Below are 20,448 nucleotides of genomic sequence, written 5' to 3'. Positions count from 1 at the left end.
TCTTCAAAATAGTTCCAGTGTCTCACTGTCAACATTGTTAAAATGGTCCAACTTGTTCAACTTACTCAACTATTGCTACCAGAGGTGAGAATTCACCTTTGACTGAAAAGTAAAATTTCAATTTCCTGACATCTGTTTAAGGTCTTAAGTTAAGGAATGACCCAGTTCCCATGGACATAGGCTGTAACAAAAAAAAATTGGCATTGAGTAAGCAGTTTTCCTCATCGGCCTTTTGACAACTTAATACTACAGACCACAAAAGCTGACAGCCTGGGAAAGAAAATATTTGTGAATCCAGGGATAATTTGGTGGTCAGATTTTTACTCTCTACAAAGAATCCACTATGAATGGCTGAAGTTCATAAATCTGCTAACATTCAGGCCTTCATTCCATCAGAAGAGGTTAAAACACGATTAAAGTTTTTAAAAGTATGAAAAATAGTCAGAAGCCAATTCCTTCAAGTAAATGTAAGGCATAAAAGAAGGGATACTTATAAGGTTAAGTGCAAGAAATCTAACACAGGTTGGGAGGTGCAGTTTGCACTACCAGAGTTAATGATTGAAGCAATAAGAATTTCTTGATGGAGAGTGGCTGATTTCTGTGTGAATGGCTGTGTGTAATTAAGAGTATGTTTAGAAAAGAAAAGCTTTAACAATAGTTTAAGAATAATTTAAGTTAAACAGACAATTATAGAAAAAGACCTGGAAGCAAGAAGTACAAATGTTGCTTGTGTAGAGATTAAACACCAACCTTCCACTCTATTTGTCCAATCCACCACTGGTTCTACTGAGTAATCAATGGATCAACATCCATTTCTTCTCTCTGAATAAGTTCCTTGCAGTGCATGACCTGCTTAACATCTTGCCTTTGACTGAAGCTTGGCTTATGAGTAGTAACATCCTGTCCTCTAGCAAAGCTTCCCTGACATGTACTTTTCACCAACAGCATCATCCAAACAGTTCCAGCAATGGTGTGTCCCTTATCATCAAATTACACCTTGGATTTGCTCTTTGTTGCTCTTTTCATCTTTTAAACACCGCTTTTTAATTCTTCTTGAAAATCTTTGATCCATAACATAGGTTTCTAATTAAGATATCCAACCTCCTTCCTTCAGTCAGCCTGTACTTTGCAAGACCACTTATCTTTGATGACTTTATTCTGCCTCACAGTTAATCTTTCTTGATCTCCTCTGGGTCCACTGCTTTCTAGTCCTTCTTTATCCTCTCTCTGTAATCTCTCCTCCTCACATTCTTGGCCTACCCCATGATCCTGTAATCTTGCATTGCCTCTGTATTCCCGTGACCTTGAGGACAATTAAGGTCAATTCCAATGACTTCCTTGTAGCCATCGCTATCCACATTGCCTTAAGATGGCCAACTCCCATATGTTTTTTTGTCTCCCTAAAAAGAACTCTCAAGATTACTTATTTTTTAAATAATTGCACTTTCCATCAGCCAGTTGGCTAACCTTTAGCCTTTCTATTCACCATATTATGAAAGAGAGATGAGGCTTGGGGCCCAACAGGACTTTCATTCTCTTAAAACCTTTGGCCAGATCGCTCTTAAGCCTTTTTTTCTGGAACAAAGAAACATTCTTTCCTGATAGGTTTTTGTTTTGGTATTATCCTTGAGAGTTTGTTTTATACTTTCTTCATTGCTCCAATATCCTTTAGACCAGAAACATGCTCAGTATTCCCAAATGTGGTCTAAGCAGACGTTTGTAAAGGTCTGACATGACCTTCCCAATTCTCATATTTTTCATCAAGAGAGTAGAAATATCTGGAATACACTGCTGGCAAGGATTGTGGAGGTGGAAGCCACCATAATATTTAAGAAGCATTTAGATGCACCCTTTAAAATGCCATTACCAGTGAGGCTATGGGCCAAGTGCTGGAAAATAGGATAAGAGTAGATAGGTGATTGATGACCAGTGTGAACATAATGGGGTGAAGGGCCTCTTTGTACACTATAAAACTCTGGCTCCATTATTTCTTCTTGCATTTAGTAATTAATGATGAAACACATGGAGTAGAAATAAGAGATGAGTTCAAGAAGATAAAAATAAGGAAAACTTATATAGATCAGTATCTGACTTTATCATGAAGATTAGATAAATTGATCTTACAGCAGTTGTTGGAGGCATTGATGTTAGCAGTTGAACAGTTGTTTCGGAGATTCATGGTTTTGCAGGTTTGCCGAAGTTCTGTTGCTTTGATTTAGTTTGACAGTGACGGAACATTAGCATTCAGAGTGAGATGGAATTATTCCCTTTGTCCTACCTGCAGTACAGATGTGTTTAATTTGACTGTTCTCAAAACTATGGCCCTCAAAACACTCCAGTGCATACACGAGGATTTCTGACCAACAACGTGCACACACACTAGTGCTGCAGTCAGACTTGATCCCATTTTCCTCTAAAAAAAGGAAAACAGACATAGTTGCAAAATATGGCTTTCTTCTGAGATGGGGAGTTAGTCACATCTCATTATCTCAACTTGTTCAGTCTCTCCAAGTGTGAAGTTTCTGTACCACTTTACAGGTGTGCTTTTCCATGTGTTTTCCAGACAGACTTTACCAGACAGTTACCAAATTTACATTCGGAGTTCAGTTTTCCTGTGGCAGTTCCCTTTCTAAAAAAAAGCCAAACACGTTTTGAAATTAAAAGTAAAACATGTCTAGAAATACTTTGGGGTTCTGATCCATTCTCATAACAATCTACAGAAGGTGTCTACTAATACACCAGAACTGACAGAAAGCTGCTTAGCCTTAGCCACCTAAGGCCCAAGTGTGCTAAGCTTTCAATAGAGAATTACTTTACTCCAGTGATACCACTTCAGTATTGCATACTGAGGAACACCTTCACTGGCAGATGGACAGACTCTCTAATGTCTGTAAACAGTTTGATTTGACTATCAGGAAAGCACACATCATGGTCCAGGATATTGATAATGCTGATTGATAGCAATATGTTGTTGGAGATTGTTGATATTTTCACATTTCTAGGCTCCAGAATTGCCAACAAGATTGTGAAACTGATATGCACATAGCAGAAGTTATGGCTGTTATGTCCAAGCTTAGTAACAGAGAAGGTGGAGGAACACAGCAGGTCACGCAGCATCAGAGGAACAGGAAAGTCGATGTTTCAGGTTTATGCCCTTCATCCTTACTCCAGCATCTGCAGTTCTTGCTATCTCTTAGTAACAGAGAAGGAAACAATAGAAATCTGATGGAGAACTTCAAACTAAGAATCCACCAGACCTGTATCTTCAATACACTCGTCCACAAGAGACAATATATTCTGGGCAGGAAAAGAGGCTGAATAGTTTCAACTTTGCAATCTTAGGTGTATTCACAGCACCTCTCGGAAGGACAAGGTGACCAACTCAGAGGAGCTGGAGCAAGCGAATTCCATTAGCATACACTTATGACTAAGTCAGTGAAGTTTGTACTGGCTTGGTCACATGCATCAGATGGATGCCTGCTGTATATTTCTGTGTGGTGAGCTGTCCACACTGGATCGTGAGCTGGATATCCATTGCTCTGATATTGCGATATCTGCAAGCAAGATAATGAAGATTGTGGACATCAACAACAGTTGATGATAGCTGTGACCTCTATAGGCTGGCTGTTTGGAGGGGCATTGGAAGAAATGTTCTGCTGGCTGAGAAGATGGTGCAGGAGCTAGCATATCACACAATCCCTACACAATGTGAAAGCAGGCCATTTGGCCCATTGAGTCCATAATGACCCTGTGAACAGCATTCTACCCAGACCCACTCCCAATACCCTGTTCCTCTTCACTTCCCATGCCAATCAACCTTAGACTGCACATCCCTTGATACTATGGGCAATTTGGCATGGCCAATCCACCTAATCTGCACATCTTTGGACTGTGTGAGGAAACCAGAGCACTCAGAGGAAAGACACAGTGAGAACATGCAAAATCTACATAGACAATGGCTCAAGGGTGGAATTGAACCTGGGTCCCTGGTGCTGTGAGGCAACAGTATTAACCATTGAGCCGCTGTGTGCCCCTTGCTCTTGCTTAGACTGTTCTCATTCTCTACAGCAAATGCAGCAGAGGCTGGGCTCCTGAACCATACCAGATGATGTTGTATTGTTACGCTGGAAGTTCCTCATGGGTTCTTTAAGATCTCATCAAAATCAATATGAGAAGACATGTGTGCTTCAACACACATCAAATTTATTAGCTCAAACTACTTCATCTGCAAACTAATGAGCAAATCTATTAGCTTAAAGTACTTTTATATATATGAAAACTATTGACAGGCACTGTTTTTCAGTTTGTCGTTAACTCTTGGATGATGGCTGGCACTTAGAGTGCTATCTCAGTTTCCATGACACTGGTCCATGAACCCCAGGTCAGTGGTGAAAGTCCAAGACCCCAGTCTCACAAACTCCAGTCCGATGGTGAAAGGTCCCAAGAACTGGGAAATGCCCCCCAGTATATGCTATGCTGAATCTGAGAAAATATGCTGTATTGCTATTCTAAGTATTTTCCTAAGCATTCCTCTGTACTTGGTGATCCCAAACAAATCTAGGTATTACTGCAAAACAATCTGTTCCAAGTCAAGGCTAGGCCAGCCAAAACAGGCTTATTTTTCAATAATCCTTTTTTTTAACTATGTACTTTCCTTCAACTGGTTATTGCCATGTCCAATTAACTATTAACAATTCACCCATATTGATCTGGTTTGGAGATATCATTTTTAAACCTAACATTATGGATGTTTAACACAGGGTTGACCACCAAAGCACATACTATTGTCTATGAGACAGAAGGCCGCCAAAATAAAACCTACCAATAGTAAGAGATAGTAGGAACTGCAGATGCTGGAGAATCTGAGATAACAAGGTGTAGAGCTGGATGAACACAGCAGGCCAAGCAGCATCAGAGGAGCAGGAAGGCTGACGTTTCGGGCCTAGACCCTTCTTCAGAAATGGGGGAGGGGAAGGGGTTTCTGAAATAAATAGGGAGAGAGGGGGAGGTGGATAGAAGATGGATAGAGGAGAAGATAGGTGGAGAGGAGACAGACAGGTCAAAGACGAGGGGATGGAGCCAGTAAAGGTGAGTGTACGTGAGGAGGTAGGGAGGAGATAGGTCAGTCCAGGGAGGACAGACAGGTCAAGGGGGCGGGATGAGGTTAGTAGGTAGGAGATGGGGGTGGGGCTTGAGGTTGGAGGAGGAGATAGGTGGGAGGAACCGTTCCCGCCTCCCTAACCCGTTCTTCCTCCCACCTGTGTTCATCCAGCTCTACACCTTGTTATCTCTACCAATAGTAATGTCTGTTTGTAATTTGCTACAATTTTTCTTTATATGAACTAGACCTCAAAATTTGAGGGCTTCTGCAATGTTAAAGATTGTACTTCAGATTCTTGAGTTGAAATTGTGAACTTAAAACTGTGAATTGCAGCGGTCCCAACACCAATTTGAATGGAATGCCACTTCCCACCTTTTGCCAGTCTGAGTAGTTGCGTATAACCCACACTCTCTGTTTTCTGTTTTGTAAGCACCTTGCTGTCTATTTTGTTCCCTGTTTTAACATTTAGCTTGCATATGCCCTACCTAATTGAAGAGCTATAGAAAGTCTGCATATATCACATTGACTATGTTTCCCTTGTCAATTTCTTCTGTTGCTTCTTCAAAGAACTCATTAAGGTTAGTCATACATATTTTCTTTTGAAATCCAAGCTTACTACTGTATTGCATTTTCTCTTTCTACATGTTCATTCTGTTTCATGGCTGAGTAAAGATTTCATTCTCTAACCTTCAGTTGAAGTTTATATGGATGAGGGAGGGTGACTCAATTGAATTATATAAGATCCTGAATGATTTTGATAAAATGTACATGGAAACAGTGTTTCTTCTTGTGGGTGACTCCAGAACTAGGGGCCACTGTTTAAAAATTAAGGTTCTCCCTTTAGGACACAGACGAGGAGAATTTTTTTTCCCTGAGGGTTTTGTGATTGTAATTCTGTGCTTCAGACAGTAATTGGGGCAGGATCAATTAATATTTTTAAGGTGGAGGTAGATAAATTCTTGTAACCCAATCAAACGTTATCGGGGGTTAGTGAGCATATGTTATTCAAAATACAAACAGATCAGTCATAATTCTATTGAATGGCAGAGCCAGCTCAAGGGTCTGAATGGCCAATCTCTACTCCTGTTTCATATGTTTGTCTGATACTAAGCAAATGGATATAAACTGACAATTCATTCCAGCCAAATGATGTGATTGTAAGTTCCTACATGGTAGAAAAGTAGCAGTTCTTATTAAATATTCATCTTAAAGGATTAAGGGTCTTTGCAATCAACAAATATAAAGCTGAATTCTAGGAAAATCAAGGGTTGAAGCGGGTATTTTGGAATTAAGGATTTGTTTGAAGGAGGTTGAATTGTAAGTATCTTATTTTAATTTAAGTAGTTCAGCTGCTGTCAGTGTTTATGTTTACATTACGCACTGTTCAATGTGAATCATTTATGATAACTGAGATAACACATCTGGAACATAGTATTCTTGAGATCTCATTGCTTAAATGAACGTTGTGTTTCTTTTTAACGCAATACTTTTTAGGGAACTAAAAAATGTTGGGATTCATATTATCTTCTTAAATCAAAGCATAATCCAGTGTAACAATGTTAGAAAATATCCAATTTGACATGAGTCTGGATATGTGAAAATACACACTTCCAAAATCTTTGTATGGATAAAATGAATGTATGTGGAAGAGCAAATGTAGTAGTTCTACACTCTTTACAACATTTGTACAAGTTAGGCAATGGTCTAGTGGTATTATCACTACACTGTTAATCCAGTTCTGGGAACCTGGGTTCAAATCCCTTCATGACAAATGGTTAAAATTTGAATTCAATAAAGAATAGGGCATTATAAGTCTAATGATGAGCATTGTTGGGAAAAATCCATCTGGCTAACTAATGTGCTGCAGGGAAGAAAATCTACATCCTTACCTGGTCTGGCCTACATGTGACCCCAGATTCACAGCAATGTGGCTGGCTCTTAACTGCCCTTTGGGCAATTAGGGATTAGCAATAATTGCTGGCCTAGCCAGAGATGCCCACACATTGTGAGACAATTCCCTTTAAAAATTACAGCACAGAAACACTGAATAAAATAATATCCTTCTGGGGCAGCTGTAGCCTGCTGTTTGTAATCACAGCTCATGGACAGACCTGCCTTCTGAATGTCTTTGTTAGATCTGACTTTGAAATTGGATTTTTCCCTCTTTTTTGTTAATTCTGATCTGGAAAGTAAATCTCACCAGTCTATCCTGGCAACTACCCCTGCTGATCTTCTACTGAAATTAAGTCATTTTAACTAAATTAAATGTGATTGCTGAAATATTCAAACCAATTTTCATATCTAAGGTACACTGGTTCAGACACCTACTTGAGTCCTAATCAGCATTTCAGTCTTGTTTTTATATGAATGAATTCTCTTAAGAATTAATATTAACTACATAATAGCATTGTGAACATTCATACATAGGGATTTTAAATTTTATCATTAGAGGTATAGAATACAAAAGAAAACAAATAATTATAAGCTGATGTGAAGCTTTTTTAATACGTCAGTTATAAGTCTGTATGCAGAGCTGTGTTTCCCACTGTGTTTAGGATACTGAAACTTTAAAGTAGAATCTTGAGGATGCAGTTGATATAATAAATACAGACACAAAGAAAGAAAAATATATGATGAACTCCCTTATGTTCACTACACCTACAACACATATGAGCAACATTTCTTCCTTAATCAATACTAACAAAGAAACATAATGATTGGTTTATTAAACATCTCATTGTCCTTTGTGTTAACTTGCTACATTCAACATACTTTGCCTGCAAATTACAATTTAAAGTATGTACAGTTATTTGAAACATTTCTGGGAGAGATGAGATGAAATATGAATGCTTTGAGATCTAAAATCATGGAGGTCTGTGACCACAAAAAAAAAACATGTGGTTCACTGTGGTTATATTGATTCTTTGCCAAAGCAATTCAAAATTAATCCTGCTGCCCTGCTGTCTCCCCTCAACCCGGAGTCAGAATCAAGCTTGGAGCATGGAAAGAGATATTTATTAATTAAGGGTTCTTGGGAAAATTAATGTTGGCAGTCTCAACTCATCTCTACTGGAAAGTATCCATAAAGGAAAGAAAACTCAACATGATGCTACAGCAACATCCGGTGCATAAATAAAAAATTGTAACCAACGAAGCAAGGGTGCAAATCACAGACGCTCAAAATATTTTATAGGAAACATTTGTTGATGTTGAGGAAACATTTAAACCAGTATAAACCTCTAATAAACCCATTTTCTTGAGTGTTGCTGAAACAAGACATATTTTATCAAAGCTTTTCATCTTGCACTAATCAGGACAATTTGCAAGAAATAGCAAAGTAAAGGATAAACATCATTTGTACTTTTTATTTTCACTGGCTGCATGAGCTGACACCCTGGAGCATGTGCAGTAGCAGTGAAATCTCTGCCTTAAATTGAAATACTTAACAAACACCTAAAATTGGAAAAGAAAATGAAGAAAGCATATTAGTGAAGAGAAGGACATAACTGGTTGGGACAGTATCTATTGCCCATCTCTAATTGCCCTTGAGAAAGTGGTGGTGAGCTTCTCTCTCCTGAACTGATGCAGTTCTTTTGATGTAGGTATAATCACAGAGCTGTTAGGGAAGGAATTCTGTGATTGGCCATATATTTCAAAATCATGATAGTAAGTGTCTTGGAAAGGAACTTGCAGGTGGTGATGCTCACATGTATCTGTGGTTCTTGTCCTTCTAGATGGTAGTGGTTGTAGGTTTGGAAGGTGCTGTTTAAGAAACTTTGGTGAATTTCTGCAGTGCATCTTGTAGATTGTACACATTGTTACTAAAGTGCATCGATGGTGGAGGGAGTGAATTTTTGTGCGTGTGATGCCAACATGTTCTGGATGGTGTCAAGCTTCTGAGTGGAGCTGCACTTATCCAGACAAGTGAGGTGTATTCCATCAAACTCCTTGCAGATGATGGACAGGCTTTGGGAAGTCAGGAGATGAATTACTCACTGCAGCATTCCTACCTCTGACTGGCTCTTGCAGCTACAGTACTTATATGAGCAGTCCAGTTCAGTTTTTGGTTGATGGTAATCTCTAGAATGTTGAAAGTGGGGATTATCTGAAGGTAAAGTACCCATGGAATGTCAAGGGGTGGTGGTTAGATTGTATCTTGTTTAAGATGGTCATTACCTGGCACAAATATGGCATGAATATTATTTGGCAATTATCTGCCTAGATCTGGATGTTCCAGATCTTGTTGTATTTGGACATGGATTGCTTTCGTGCCCGAGGACTCATGAGATGGTGCTCAGCATTGAGCCATCATCAGCGAGCATCCTTACTTCTGTTAGAAGGAAGGTCATTGATGAGGTACAGCCCTGAGGAACTCCTGCAGAGATGTCCTGAAACTGTGGTGACTGGCCTTGAGCAACGAAAACTATCTTCATTTGTGCTTGGTATGATTTCAATGAGCAGAGAGGACCCTAATTTCTACTGGGTCTAGTTTTGCCAGAGTTCCACGATACCACACTTGGTCAAATGCAGCCTTGATGTCAAAGCCTGTCACTGTCACTTCAGCTCTGGAGTTTAGACTGTGAAGAAAGCTATGTGGTTTTGTATATACAAATATGATTTATTTTAAAAAAGTTTCATTTTAAAATAATAGCATAAGGACACTGGCCATTTTTAGGAAAGGTTTAAAAATTAGTTCAGACACTCCTTCTGGAACAATGACCAAATCCAATATCTCTTAGAAAAAATGTTAGTCAAAAGTATACGTGGAAGTTACAATCCAGTATTATTATATAGTTAGTTAAAGATTGACTTGGCAAATGGAAAAGTTGTAGCTGCTCTTGGGGAATGCCTTGGCTCGTTCAAAATTATTAACATTATGGAGGGTGATGGAATAACCTGTAGAGGTAAAAGAAACTGAGATGCTTATGGAGGATTATCCTGGATTGTTTCCTGATAGAAGTGACTAGATTTCATGCCCTTTGTATTAGCCATTAAAAAGAAGAATCTATGAAATAGGGAGATGACTTGGAAATTTGGCCAAGAGACAACAATTTTGGTAAGGTAAAGAAAATGCGGTTGACATGTTTGGCCCACCTTACTGAATAGAAATACAACTGACAAATCCTGAATTGACAGAGTTATACCAAACAGTCTACTCAGAAATTGAACCAGAACAAATACATAAATATAATTGTTGGAAAGACAAATTAATAATGAAGAAATGGAGACCAGCTTAACACTAGTGAATGAGTAATGATCAATCGTCCATCAGATGGTAGCTCCATCGAAATAGCATAATGAAATTTTGTAGCATAACGAAATTTTAGGAGTGAATCATGGAATTCCAATGGCAGGTCCCTTAGGGATTAGGAAAACACTGATTGAAATATGAAACATTTTTACTGGGCCACATTACATAAAAAGGATGGAAAAGTTTTGCCAAATGTGTAATACATATCAGGTATTGGAGAATTCCAACCACCAATGAGAACCTAAGCCTTTATTTCTGATACCATTTTTCAAAGAATCATTTAGCAGAACTTTAATAGATTGTGTAGGATCCCTAACTTAAACTAGGAGCTTGGATTGGTATCTTTTAATTATTATGAATATTTTCATAAGATTTCCTGAACCTGTGTCTTTAACAGAAATTATTGTAAAAATGTTTAAATTTTCTGTCGCACATATTCTGAGAAATTATAACTAGTTTGGGAATGAAACAATGTAGATCACCTGCTTATCACTCACAATCTCAAGTGCATTGGAAAGATGGAACTTTGGAGAGCATGATTAGATGTTATTTTCAAGAGTGTCCAAATTAATGGGGTAAATGAATTCCCTTGTTTCTGTTTATCATTAGGGATGTCCCTAATGAGTTCACAGGATTCATTCTTTTCAACCAACAGGTAGTACAGCTGGGAAGCACATTAATGTGATAACTGAGGTATATGTTCGAAGAAACTTTCTCTTCACTTATATTAATCTCTAATTTAAGACAACAACTCACTACAAGAAATACTTAAGTTTGAACTGGGTGACATGCAATAGAATGGCATCATCCATCGTGTGCTTCACCACATTGGTATATTGGATGGACTGAGTAGACTGCCAAACATGAACAAGTATTCAATTGGATCTAAAAGTGGACAATACAGACTTTGAGGGGAAAGATGGGTTCAAATTGAATTATTGTATTTTGGTCAGCACAAATGCAACTGACTTCAATTGGAAACAACTAATGACCCACAACCAACATTCCCCCTAAGCTGCATGGCTGCTTTCAATAGTTCCTGAAGTTGTGGCCATGCACGGACCTCGGACACCTGTACAGCCGGTAAGAAACTTTGAGTCAACAGTGTCACAACTGAAGACACTTGACAAACATCATCATAGAAGGATTGAATGACACTCTCAAATGCTTTTGATCTCACAGAGATTAGCTAATTACCTCCAGACGTATAAAGGAAACAAGCACTTGTGCCCAAAGTGCTCCTCTAGGACACATTGTGATACTTTACTAAGGAAATATGGGTATAGAGTGGATGAGATGGCTGGCATGTGATATGGTTTATTGGTCATGATCAACGGTGGCACTGAGAGGTTAGTGAGGACGTGCAAGTCGTGGCAAAGTCACAGGCCACAGCGACACAGGGACCATGTCACGTAGGGCAAATGGTCAAAGTCACACACTGCACAATGAGAACATGGTTGCATGGAGATGTATCCAAAGTACGCGGGGAGCCCAGGTTACATGAAGTCTGAACAGCCAACAGAGTTACGCTGAGAAGGAACAGAGGCCCAGCTAAGGAAAGTGTACAAGTGTACAGTGAACACAATTAGAAAACAACACTGACAACAAACAGCCAAGGCAAAACTTATATCTCCACAAGTTTACACTATGACAAAATCGGGAAGAGTTTTCAAAAAACCAAAGCAACGCACGGACTTAGACTTTTCCACTCATACATTTTACAATCCTTATTTGTTTAGTAGTAATTTTGCTAATACCCAGAGTTTATATGTTTTCACTTTGGGGAAAAGGGGAAGGTGTATTATTGTTTTAAGAGTGATACCGCTTTAAAATGCCTAAGATGTAAATAAGTCAGCTACTTCAATGGCAACCCTTTAGCAGAGGCCAAAGTCACTCTGCATTGTAACACCTTAGGCAAAGGCTATGCTTAGAGATTATTTTGAACTGTATCTGTTTAGCTGTAAGTAAACCCACCAGAAATCTTGAAATACACAGTATTCATGTACCTTATTCTTTTACATTTAGATAACACCAGAATATTACTGTAATTGTCATTGTGTGGGCCTATTTCTGACTTAGCTGATTGCATATTATTTAAGAGTAGTTGTACAAAAAAAAATGGAAGAAGAATGCAGCAGGAACTATTTTCTCTTCATACATGCAACAACACATCAATGAACTGTTTGGTATAAGTCCTAAAAGTAACAAGTAATGATAAGGATTGATATACAATTTTCCATTATCAAATATTTAAATTTGCAGTGCCTCCACTATTGTTTTATTGCAGAGAGCCAATCAGACATCATTATTATGTCTAACCAATGCAGAAACAGAATATCATAAAAGATAGGTGGAGGGACAGGTAGTATTAAGGAGGTGGCGAGGCTGCAGAAGGACTTTGACAGGTTAGGGGAGTGGGCAAAGAAGTGGCAGATGGAGTACAATGTGGGAAAGTGTGAGGTCATGCACTTTGGTAAGAAGTACAAAAGCATGGATTATTTTCTAAATGGGGAGAAAATTCAGAAGTCTGAAGTGCAAAGAGACTTGGGAGTTCTAGTCCAGGATTCTCTCAAGGTAAACTTGCAGGTTGAGTCAGTAGTCAGGAAGGCAAATGCAATGTTGGCATTTATTTTGAGAGGACTTGAATATAAAAGCAGGGATGTACTACTGATGCTTTATAAGGCGCTGGTTAGGCCACATTTGGAGTATTGCATGCAGTTTTGGGCCCCATATCTCAGGAAGGATGTACTGGCCCTGGAGGCGGTTCAGAGGAGGTTCACGAGAATGGTCCCAGGAATGGAAAGCTTAACATATGAGGAACATTTGAGGACTCTGGGACTGTACTCATTGGAGTTTAGAAGGATGAGGGGGGATCTAATTGAAACTTTCAAAGTACTGAATGGCCTGGACAAAGTGGATGTTGGGGAGATGCTTCCATTGGTAGGAGAGACTAGGACCCGAGGGCACAGCCTTAGAGTAAAGGGAAGACCTTTTAGAACGGGGATAAGGAGAAACTTCTTCAGCCAGAGAGTGGTGAATCTATGGAATTCACTGCCACAGAAGGCTGGGGAGGCCAGGTCATTGAGTATATTTAAGGCTGAGATAGATAGGTTCTTGATTATCAAGGGGATCAAGGGTTACGGGGAGAAAGCAGGAGAATGGGGTTGAGGAACTTATCAGCCATGATTGAATGGTGGAGCAGACTCGATGGGCTGAATGGCCTAATTTCTGCTCCTATGTCTTATTATAATTGTTTTGCATATCTTGGTAAAGTTACAAGGAAAATAAAATTAAATTCAGTTAAATGTTAATGTACAATTAGCAATAAAAATGGCAAAACTTACGACACAATGCCAGGGATGTCCTCCTCATTCTTGAAGCGGCCAGACCAGAGAAGAATCTTTCTATCAAACTTTGTGGGCCTGTATCCTGGAACTTTTTGGGTGTCATGAACTTCAAGAAAATGACAAAAAAATTCAATGAATTCAATGTATTCAATTCAGTGAACAGAAATGATTTTTTATAACTAGCAGAGCAATTTTATAGATTTATATGTAATAAATTCTCCTTATTTGTGTGGCAAAATAAAATTGATTTAGATTCATGGGGATGTATGTTACAGAGGGTCATTTTGCTCATGACCATGGTGGAAAAATCAGTCTTCAACAAAGGCTGCCCCACAGCGATAATATGCAATAATTGTGGGGTTCCACCAAACAGGACAGCAGCTGGGTGGTTGCAGCAGCACAAGAATTCAGTCAAAGCCATTGCTGACAGTGTAAGATGTCTGATGAAAAGATTGAGGGTGACTGGGCTTTGGTAAGTTTGGGATTTGGTCAGGAGGGATCCAGGGCTCAAAGGGTGGGTCAGGCCTTAGAAACAATGTGGGAAGGGGGTGGTCGTCACAATGGGATATGTGTAATATTTTGATGGGCTGCCCCAGATGGACGTAGGCAATGCGCCCTGCACCCCCCCACCAAGTCGAAATACAGCACCTTTCTGACTTTATACCTGTATATTGACTGCTTTTACCATTCACTTTACCATAATGCAGCTCATGTGTGGAAGTTACTTTTTAATTAACCTATCTTTACATGGTATCACACATCATTGGGCAGTTCGGACTTGAACCCATACCTTCTAGAAACTAGAAGATCCAGAAGAATGTGATGTAAGCTGTCATGATTTATATATAATCTTAATATCGTTTATTTTAGTATTTTGAACTAGTGGCATGTGGGTTTTGTTTGTGTGAATGGGTTTAATGATTAACCTCTCAGCATTTCTGGAGCTATGATTTTTTAAAAATTAGCAGAAGAGAGAGATCGTCCACAGAGTGACAAGAGAAATTTATTTCCATGTTTTATAATTGGACAGAGTGAAAATCAAAAAAGCATTAGTTTGCATTTGATTGAGAACAACAAGGATTGCGTTTGTTTTTTTTGCTAGAGCTTTTGATTTCAGTTTAAAGAAATCCTGGTTGGAGTTAGATGTAAAGACACAGTTTTTTTTAACGAAAGCAGATAGTTCAGAGCAGTTAAGAAATAGTTTACCTCAGTGTAAAGGTTTTAATTTGACTTTCCAGACTAGAAGTGTTTGGTTAGAATCCTGAAGGAGCTATTTGAAGCTGAGAAAGTCTAAGCTTGTTTATGTGAATAATCAAAGAACAGGCTATTCAACTCAAACTGGGAACTGAAAGAACAGATATAGTTGTGATAGAGAAGGAAACTCTCTCAGGTATTTGTCTGCTTTAAAATGATGGTGTTGGGATAAGAGAATCGACCGTTTGGGCTATGTTTATAATTCTTATTTATTGATGAAGTGGAGGTATGAAAAGAATGTTTTACAGATGTTACTTCTCTAAATAGATAAATCAGTCTATGATGTGGCATGGTCAGGAACCTGAAGAGTATTCTCATTAATAAGAGCATAGATTTACTGGATAAATTCTAGACTTCCATTCTCCCAGAAGGGGATTTACTAAAGAAAATCACAGGCTAATACAATTGATTACGTCTAATCTGTAGTACGCTTCTGATGAAAATAGGATCACAAAACTATGTATGTGGAGTCTAAGACTCATCGGTATGTACCTATGTAGTCTGCAAAGACAAAAAAGCTTGAACATCGCTTTAGGAGAGAGCATTGACTCCTATAACAGTATGTATCCAATCCTATGTAATAATAAGAGTCCAAAGAAAAGATTTAAGGAGCATTTGGTACTGACATATTTATCTATGCTATAGAATACAACATGAAAGGTGTCCTTTTTTTCAATTCACCCACAGTTGGAGTAAAACATATATATTTAATGGATCAATGGGCATAATTTTTCAAACATCTTTTTTATTGGCCCTGAATTTACAATAGATGTTCCTCATGGCTGAGACTTCTTCTAAATGTATAATTCAAAAATTACCTAGAAAATGCTCATAATTCTTGCTCATAGTTTAGTGTTATCCACTAAAAGTAACATCTAGGTAAGATCCTCAACCTTTTATAGCTTGTACAAGGGATATAACTTCAAACTAAAAATGTCCAAATCTTGGAGAAAATCAAAATGATACCATTAATCTTAGTAATCAAAAATCCTGATTTAAATTTGGATGTCTGTACCAGTTAACAGTTTAATCCATATTACTAGTAAAGATATTGTTAAAATGGAAGGTTTCATAGCACTATTTTTTATGAACATGGTTCATTACCCAGAAGGAAAACACAATGAAACTTGCGAATGATACATACTGGCCTGACTTGTATATTTCAGAACAGTGCTCCAGTACGATAGTACATTGATTTCCAAGTATTACTGTTTTTTTTTACCCTTCTGAGTGAAATTAGACATACTTTGGACACTTGTGTCAACTCTTTCAAACCCTCCACTTCCTATACGTTGTGGATTAGCTTACCTTGGCATCTAAAATTAGATGAGAAGAGATTTTCTGCAATTAAACATTTGGAACATTGTAAGCAAATGGGCCAACACCACACAATTCATTCTCTCACCACCAATCTTGTCTTTTCCTATTGTTTCAATCTGAAGCAGATTGTTCACAACACTTGCATTCTAACGGACATTAACCAAGCTTCTGACTTCTCTGCTTGCTGACCTACATTGATTGAAAACACCTTGAATTAAAAAAAATTCCTTCAGTCTTATAACCCTCTGCATCTTGTGCAACCATAGCTTCCTTCACCCCCCCAACACGCCCCCCCCCCCCCACCCCCCCCCCCCCCCCCACACACACACACACACACACATCAACCACCACCACTCTTGGCTATTTTTTTCATTATCTAGGCCTTAAGTTCTAGAATTCCATCTCAAATCCTCTCTTTGCCACCTCTCTTTCCTCCCATACAGCACTCTTTAAAGTCATACTCTTTCCTAACTTGTTCACCTTTTAGCATTGAGTCAACTTTCTGACGTCCCCTTGTTTATCTTACAGTCAGTTCTTGTCTCATTATGCTCCTGTGGAGCATTCTGAGATATTTTGCTAGGTTAAAAGTACTAAATACAAGTTGTAGTCATATTGCAACTTAATACAACAGGGACAACTTACAATTATATAGTGCATTTAACGTAATAGAACATCTCAAGGTGCTTGAAAAGAACACCATAAAAATGGTGCCTAAACACAAAGAATCATTAGGTCAGATATCAAAAACTGCTCAAAGAGCTAGGATTTAAGGAGTGTGAGACAATGGAGTTAGAGAGGCACAGAAAGCAACTTTCAGAACTTCAGGCCTAGGAAACTTATGGTACCATCAACAAAGATGGAACAGGGATATTGAAGAGAGCAAAGTTTGAAGAATCCAGATATCTTGGAAGGCTCTGTGGCTGCAGGAGATTACAAGAGAGAAGGAGAGGTGAAGCCATGGAGAAATTTGAAAATAAGGGTGAGAAATTTGGAATCATGGCATTATGCCAACGATTTAAGGCAATCAGCACATAGGTGATTGGAGAATGTGACTTTAGCAGAGGAGCTGAGGCAGGTACACGATAGGGCAATATTATAGAACTAGAAATAGGTGACTGTAGTGAAGGCATCAACACACAGGAGCTCATCTTGGGGTCAAATATGACACCAATGTTGCTAACAGTCAGGTTTGGTCCCCCATTTGCCTGGCACGGGATTCAGTTGATTGAGTTGTAGTTAAGTGGAATGCAGTGTGGACTGGGGCAAAAATGATGATTTTCTACTTCCCAATATTTTGTTGGAAGAAGTTTCTCCTCTTTCAGTATTACATGCCAGAGCACTATAATTAAGCAACACTGGTGGCGTCAGGAGAGGTGATGGTGCGCTAAAACTGGAACCTGTACTGCATTCCCGTCTTAGTGTCAAGTGGCGGTCAATTTGCAAGGCATAAAGAATTCTTCTAACTTCAAACTAACTAGCTTCATAAGTTCCCGCGCTGTAAGTAGTGTTTCATGTGACAGCAGTAGTTATTAAGGACACTAAGCACCACACATTGATTCAGATACATGAAAGTTTTAAACTTGACATTGGAATTCAGATACACGCTCCCCAAGGGCTAACCTTTGCCCGTCGCCAGAGAAGGAATTCATAAAATATGTTCTATAACGGAAACGAACCTGAATATTTATTGGAGTGTCCACTGTAAGTTGCGCTACACAGAAATTTCAACACAATATTAACTTAGGGCAAAAAAGGAGGAATAACACCTGCACGACAGAATGCAAAGGTGACAACAGAAGAGGAGCAAAAGTTTAAATTAAAAATCTTTTGAGAATACATTTGGAAACAATATTTTTGGCGCTAAGCGGTCAATCATGCATCAAGCTGTCGCTTCTATCTAACGCATCTGTGAGGTTTGAAATTGAATGAATTTACCTGCGCGAATTCCTCTCACACAAAGGGTTGGCAAATCGTTTGCAAAAGCTCCCCCGGAATTTACCATACATTTTGTGAGCAGCGCCCGCCTATCTATCACATTTGTGCCGTACAAGTGACCCAGAGCCGAGTTGATTTTCCTCCGTGTTAGCACAAGGCGGATCATCTTCACAGAATCTTCACTCCAGCCGCTCTCCGCGCTTTCATCAACTGGAGTCATCTATTTAAACAAAAGTTGTCTGTCAGCCCTTCACCCACCCCTTACCCTCCCACCCTCAACACCCGTGCGAACTGTCCTGAACACATGTCTGGACAATGTTACTGCCCACACACTCGCTGGAAAACAACTATAATCACCAATCCCTGTTCTTCATCAGAACTGGACTAATTGAGATCCAGCCAAAAGATGTTCAACAATGAAAACGTTTTGAAAAACATTCTATGGCGTACGTTGTGCAGGATTATTATTAAGGTTGTCTCCATGACTTGTACATGACAGTGCATAAAGTGACAATATACACTTCATTATACGTAACATGTGAAACATATTTTAGACAACGCAGAAACATCCATCTTCAGCCAAAAGATCCCAGTGAATAATCGACTTGGGCTGCTCCTGAGCACCCAACATCACAAATGCAAGTCTTCAGTCAAGTTCGTTCATTCCATGTGTAATCAAGATATCGGATGCAACAAAGGCTATGGGCCTGAACAATATTCCAGCAATAGTATTGAAAACTTCTGTTCCAGAACTACAGTCAGAAGTGGGAATGTTTGCTGATGATTGCAAAATATTCAGCACCATTTGTGATTCCTCAGATACTGAAGCAGTCTGTGTCCATGTGCAGAAAGACCTGGAAAATCTGGAGTGCAGGCTCATAGTTCCTTGAAAGTGGAGTCACATGCAGATACGATAGTGAAGAAGGCATTTGGTATGCTTGGATACTTTATTGGTCATTGCATTTACTATAGGAGTTGGGAGGTCATGCTGTGGCTGTACGGGACATTGGTTAGGCCACTTTTGGAATACTGTGTGCAATTCTAGTCTCCCTGCTATAGGAAGGATGTTGTGAAACTTGAAAGGGTTCAGAAAAGATTTACAAGGATGTTACCAGGGTTGGAGGGTTTAAGCTATAGGGAGAGGCTGAATGGACTGGGTCGACTTTCCCTCAGTGTTGAAGGCTGAGGGATTGCCTTATAGAATTTTATAAAATCGTGAAGAGCATAGATAGGATGAATAGCCAAGGTCTTTTATGGGGGGTGGGGGAATCAAAAACTAGAGGGCATGGGTTTAAGGTGAGAGAGGAAAGATTTAAATGGAACCTAAGGGGCAACTTTTTCACACAGAGGGTGGTGTGTGTATGGAATGAGCTGCCAGAGGAAGTGGTGGAGGCCAGTACAATTACAACATTTGAAAGGCATCTGGATGGGTACATGAATGGGAAGGGTTTAGAGGGATATGGGCCAAATGCTGGTAAATGGGACTGGATTAATTTAGGATATCTGGTCAGCATGGAGTTGCACCAAAGGATCTGTTTCCGTGCTGTATGTCCCTATGACTCTATATCTAAGCTTGAGCTAATAAGTGGCAAATTACTTTTGAGCCATACAAATGCCAGGTGATATCCACCCCAAACAAGAGAGAACCTAACCATCCCCCCTTGCTGTTCAATGTTGTTACCATCAGTGGATTCCTCCATTATAAACATCCCAAAGGTTCCAATTTACTAGAAACCGACCCGGACCAACCATGTAAATACTATGACTTCAAGACTAAGTCAGATTGCTGGGAAGGCAGGATTGATATATGAGGAGAAGGTAGAAACCTAGAAATGTCAGAGAAACCTATAAAATCCTAACTGGACTAGACAGAGTAGATAGTGGAAGGATGTTCCTGATGACAGGATCCCCAGAACCAGGGCTCACAGTCTAAGGATATGGGGTAAACCATTCAGGATTAATCTCAGGAGAAATTTCTTTGTCCAGAGAGCAGTGAGCCTGTGAAATTCACAACCACAAGAAGCAGCGGAGCCAAAACAATATATAATTTCACAAAGGAGTTGGATATACCATTTGGGGATGAAGGGATCATGGGATATGGGAGAAAAAGCAGGAACAAGCTGTTGAATTGGATAATCAGCCATAATCGTAATGAATAGCAGAGCAGGCTTGAAGGGCTGAATGGCCTACTCCTGTGATAACAAGGTGTAGAGCTGGATGAACACAGCAGGCCAAGCAGC

At 39.2% G+C, this 20,448-nt stretch overlaps 1 protein-coding gene across 1 annotated transcript in view; it reads right to left on the bottom strand.

Annotated features, from left to right (window-relative positions):
- LOC109929921 (protein FAM162B-like) overlaps positions 1-18,393 on the bottom strand; it is a 35,272-nt gene extending 16,879 nt beyond the window's left edge. Inside the window, exons 1-2 of the mRNA XM_020529468.2 lie at positions 18,209-18,393; positions 13,697-13,805 (exon numbers count right to left, since the gene is read on the bottom strand). Coding sequence (XP_020385057.2) covers positions 13,697-13,805; positions 18,209-18,374 — 275 coding nt within the window. The 5' untranslated portion in view covers positions 18,375-18,393. The remainder of the gene's footprint in view (positions 1-13,696; positions 13,806-18,208) is intronic.
- Positions 18,394-20,448: the final 2,055 nt, after the last annotated feature.

The sequence above is a fragment of the Rhincodon typus genome, chromosome 5 (genome assembly GCF_021869965.1).
Source record: "Rhincodon typus isolate 14 chromosome 5, sRhiTyp1.1, whole genome shotgun sequence".
NCBI lineage: Eukaryota > Metazoa > Chordata > Chondrichthyes > Orectolobiformes > Rhincodontidae > Rhincodon > Rhincodon typus.
The sequence above is the reverse complement of the archived record's forward strand: the minus strand, read 5'-3'. Positions and strand labels throughout refer to the sequence as shown.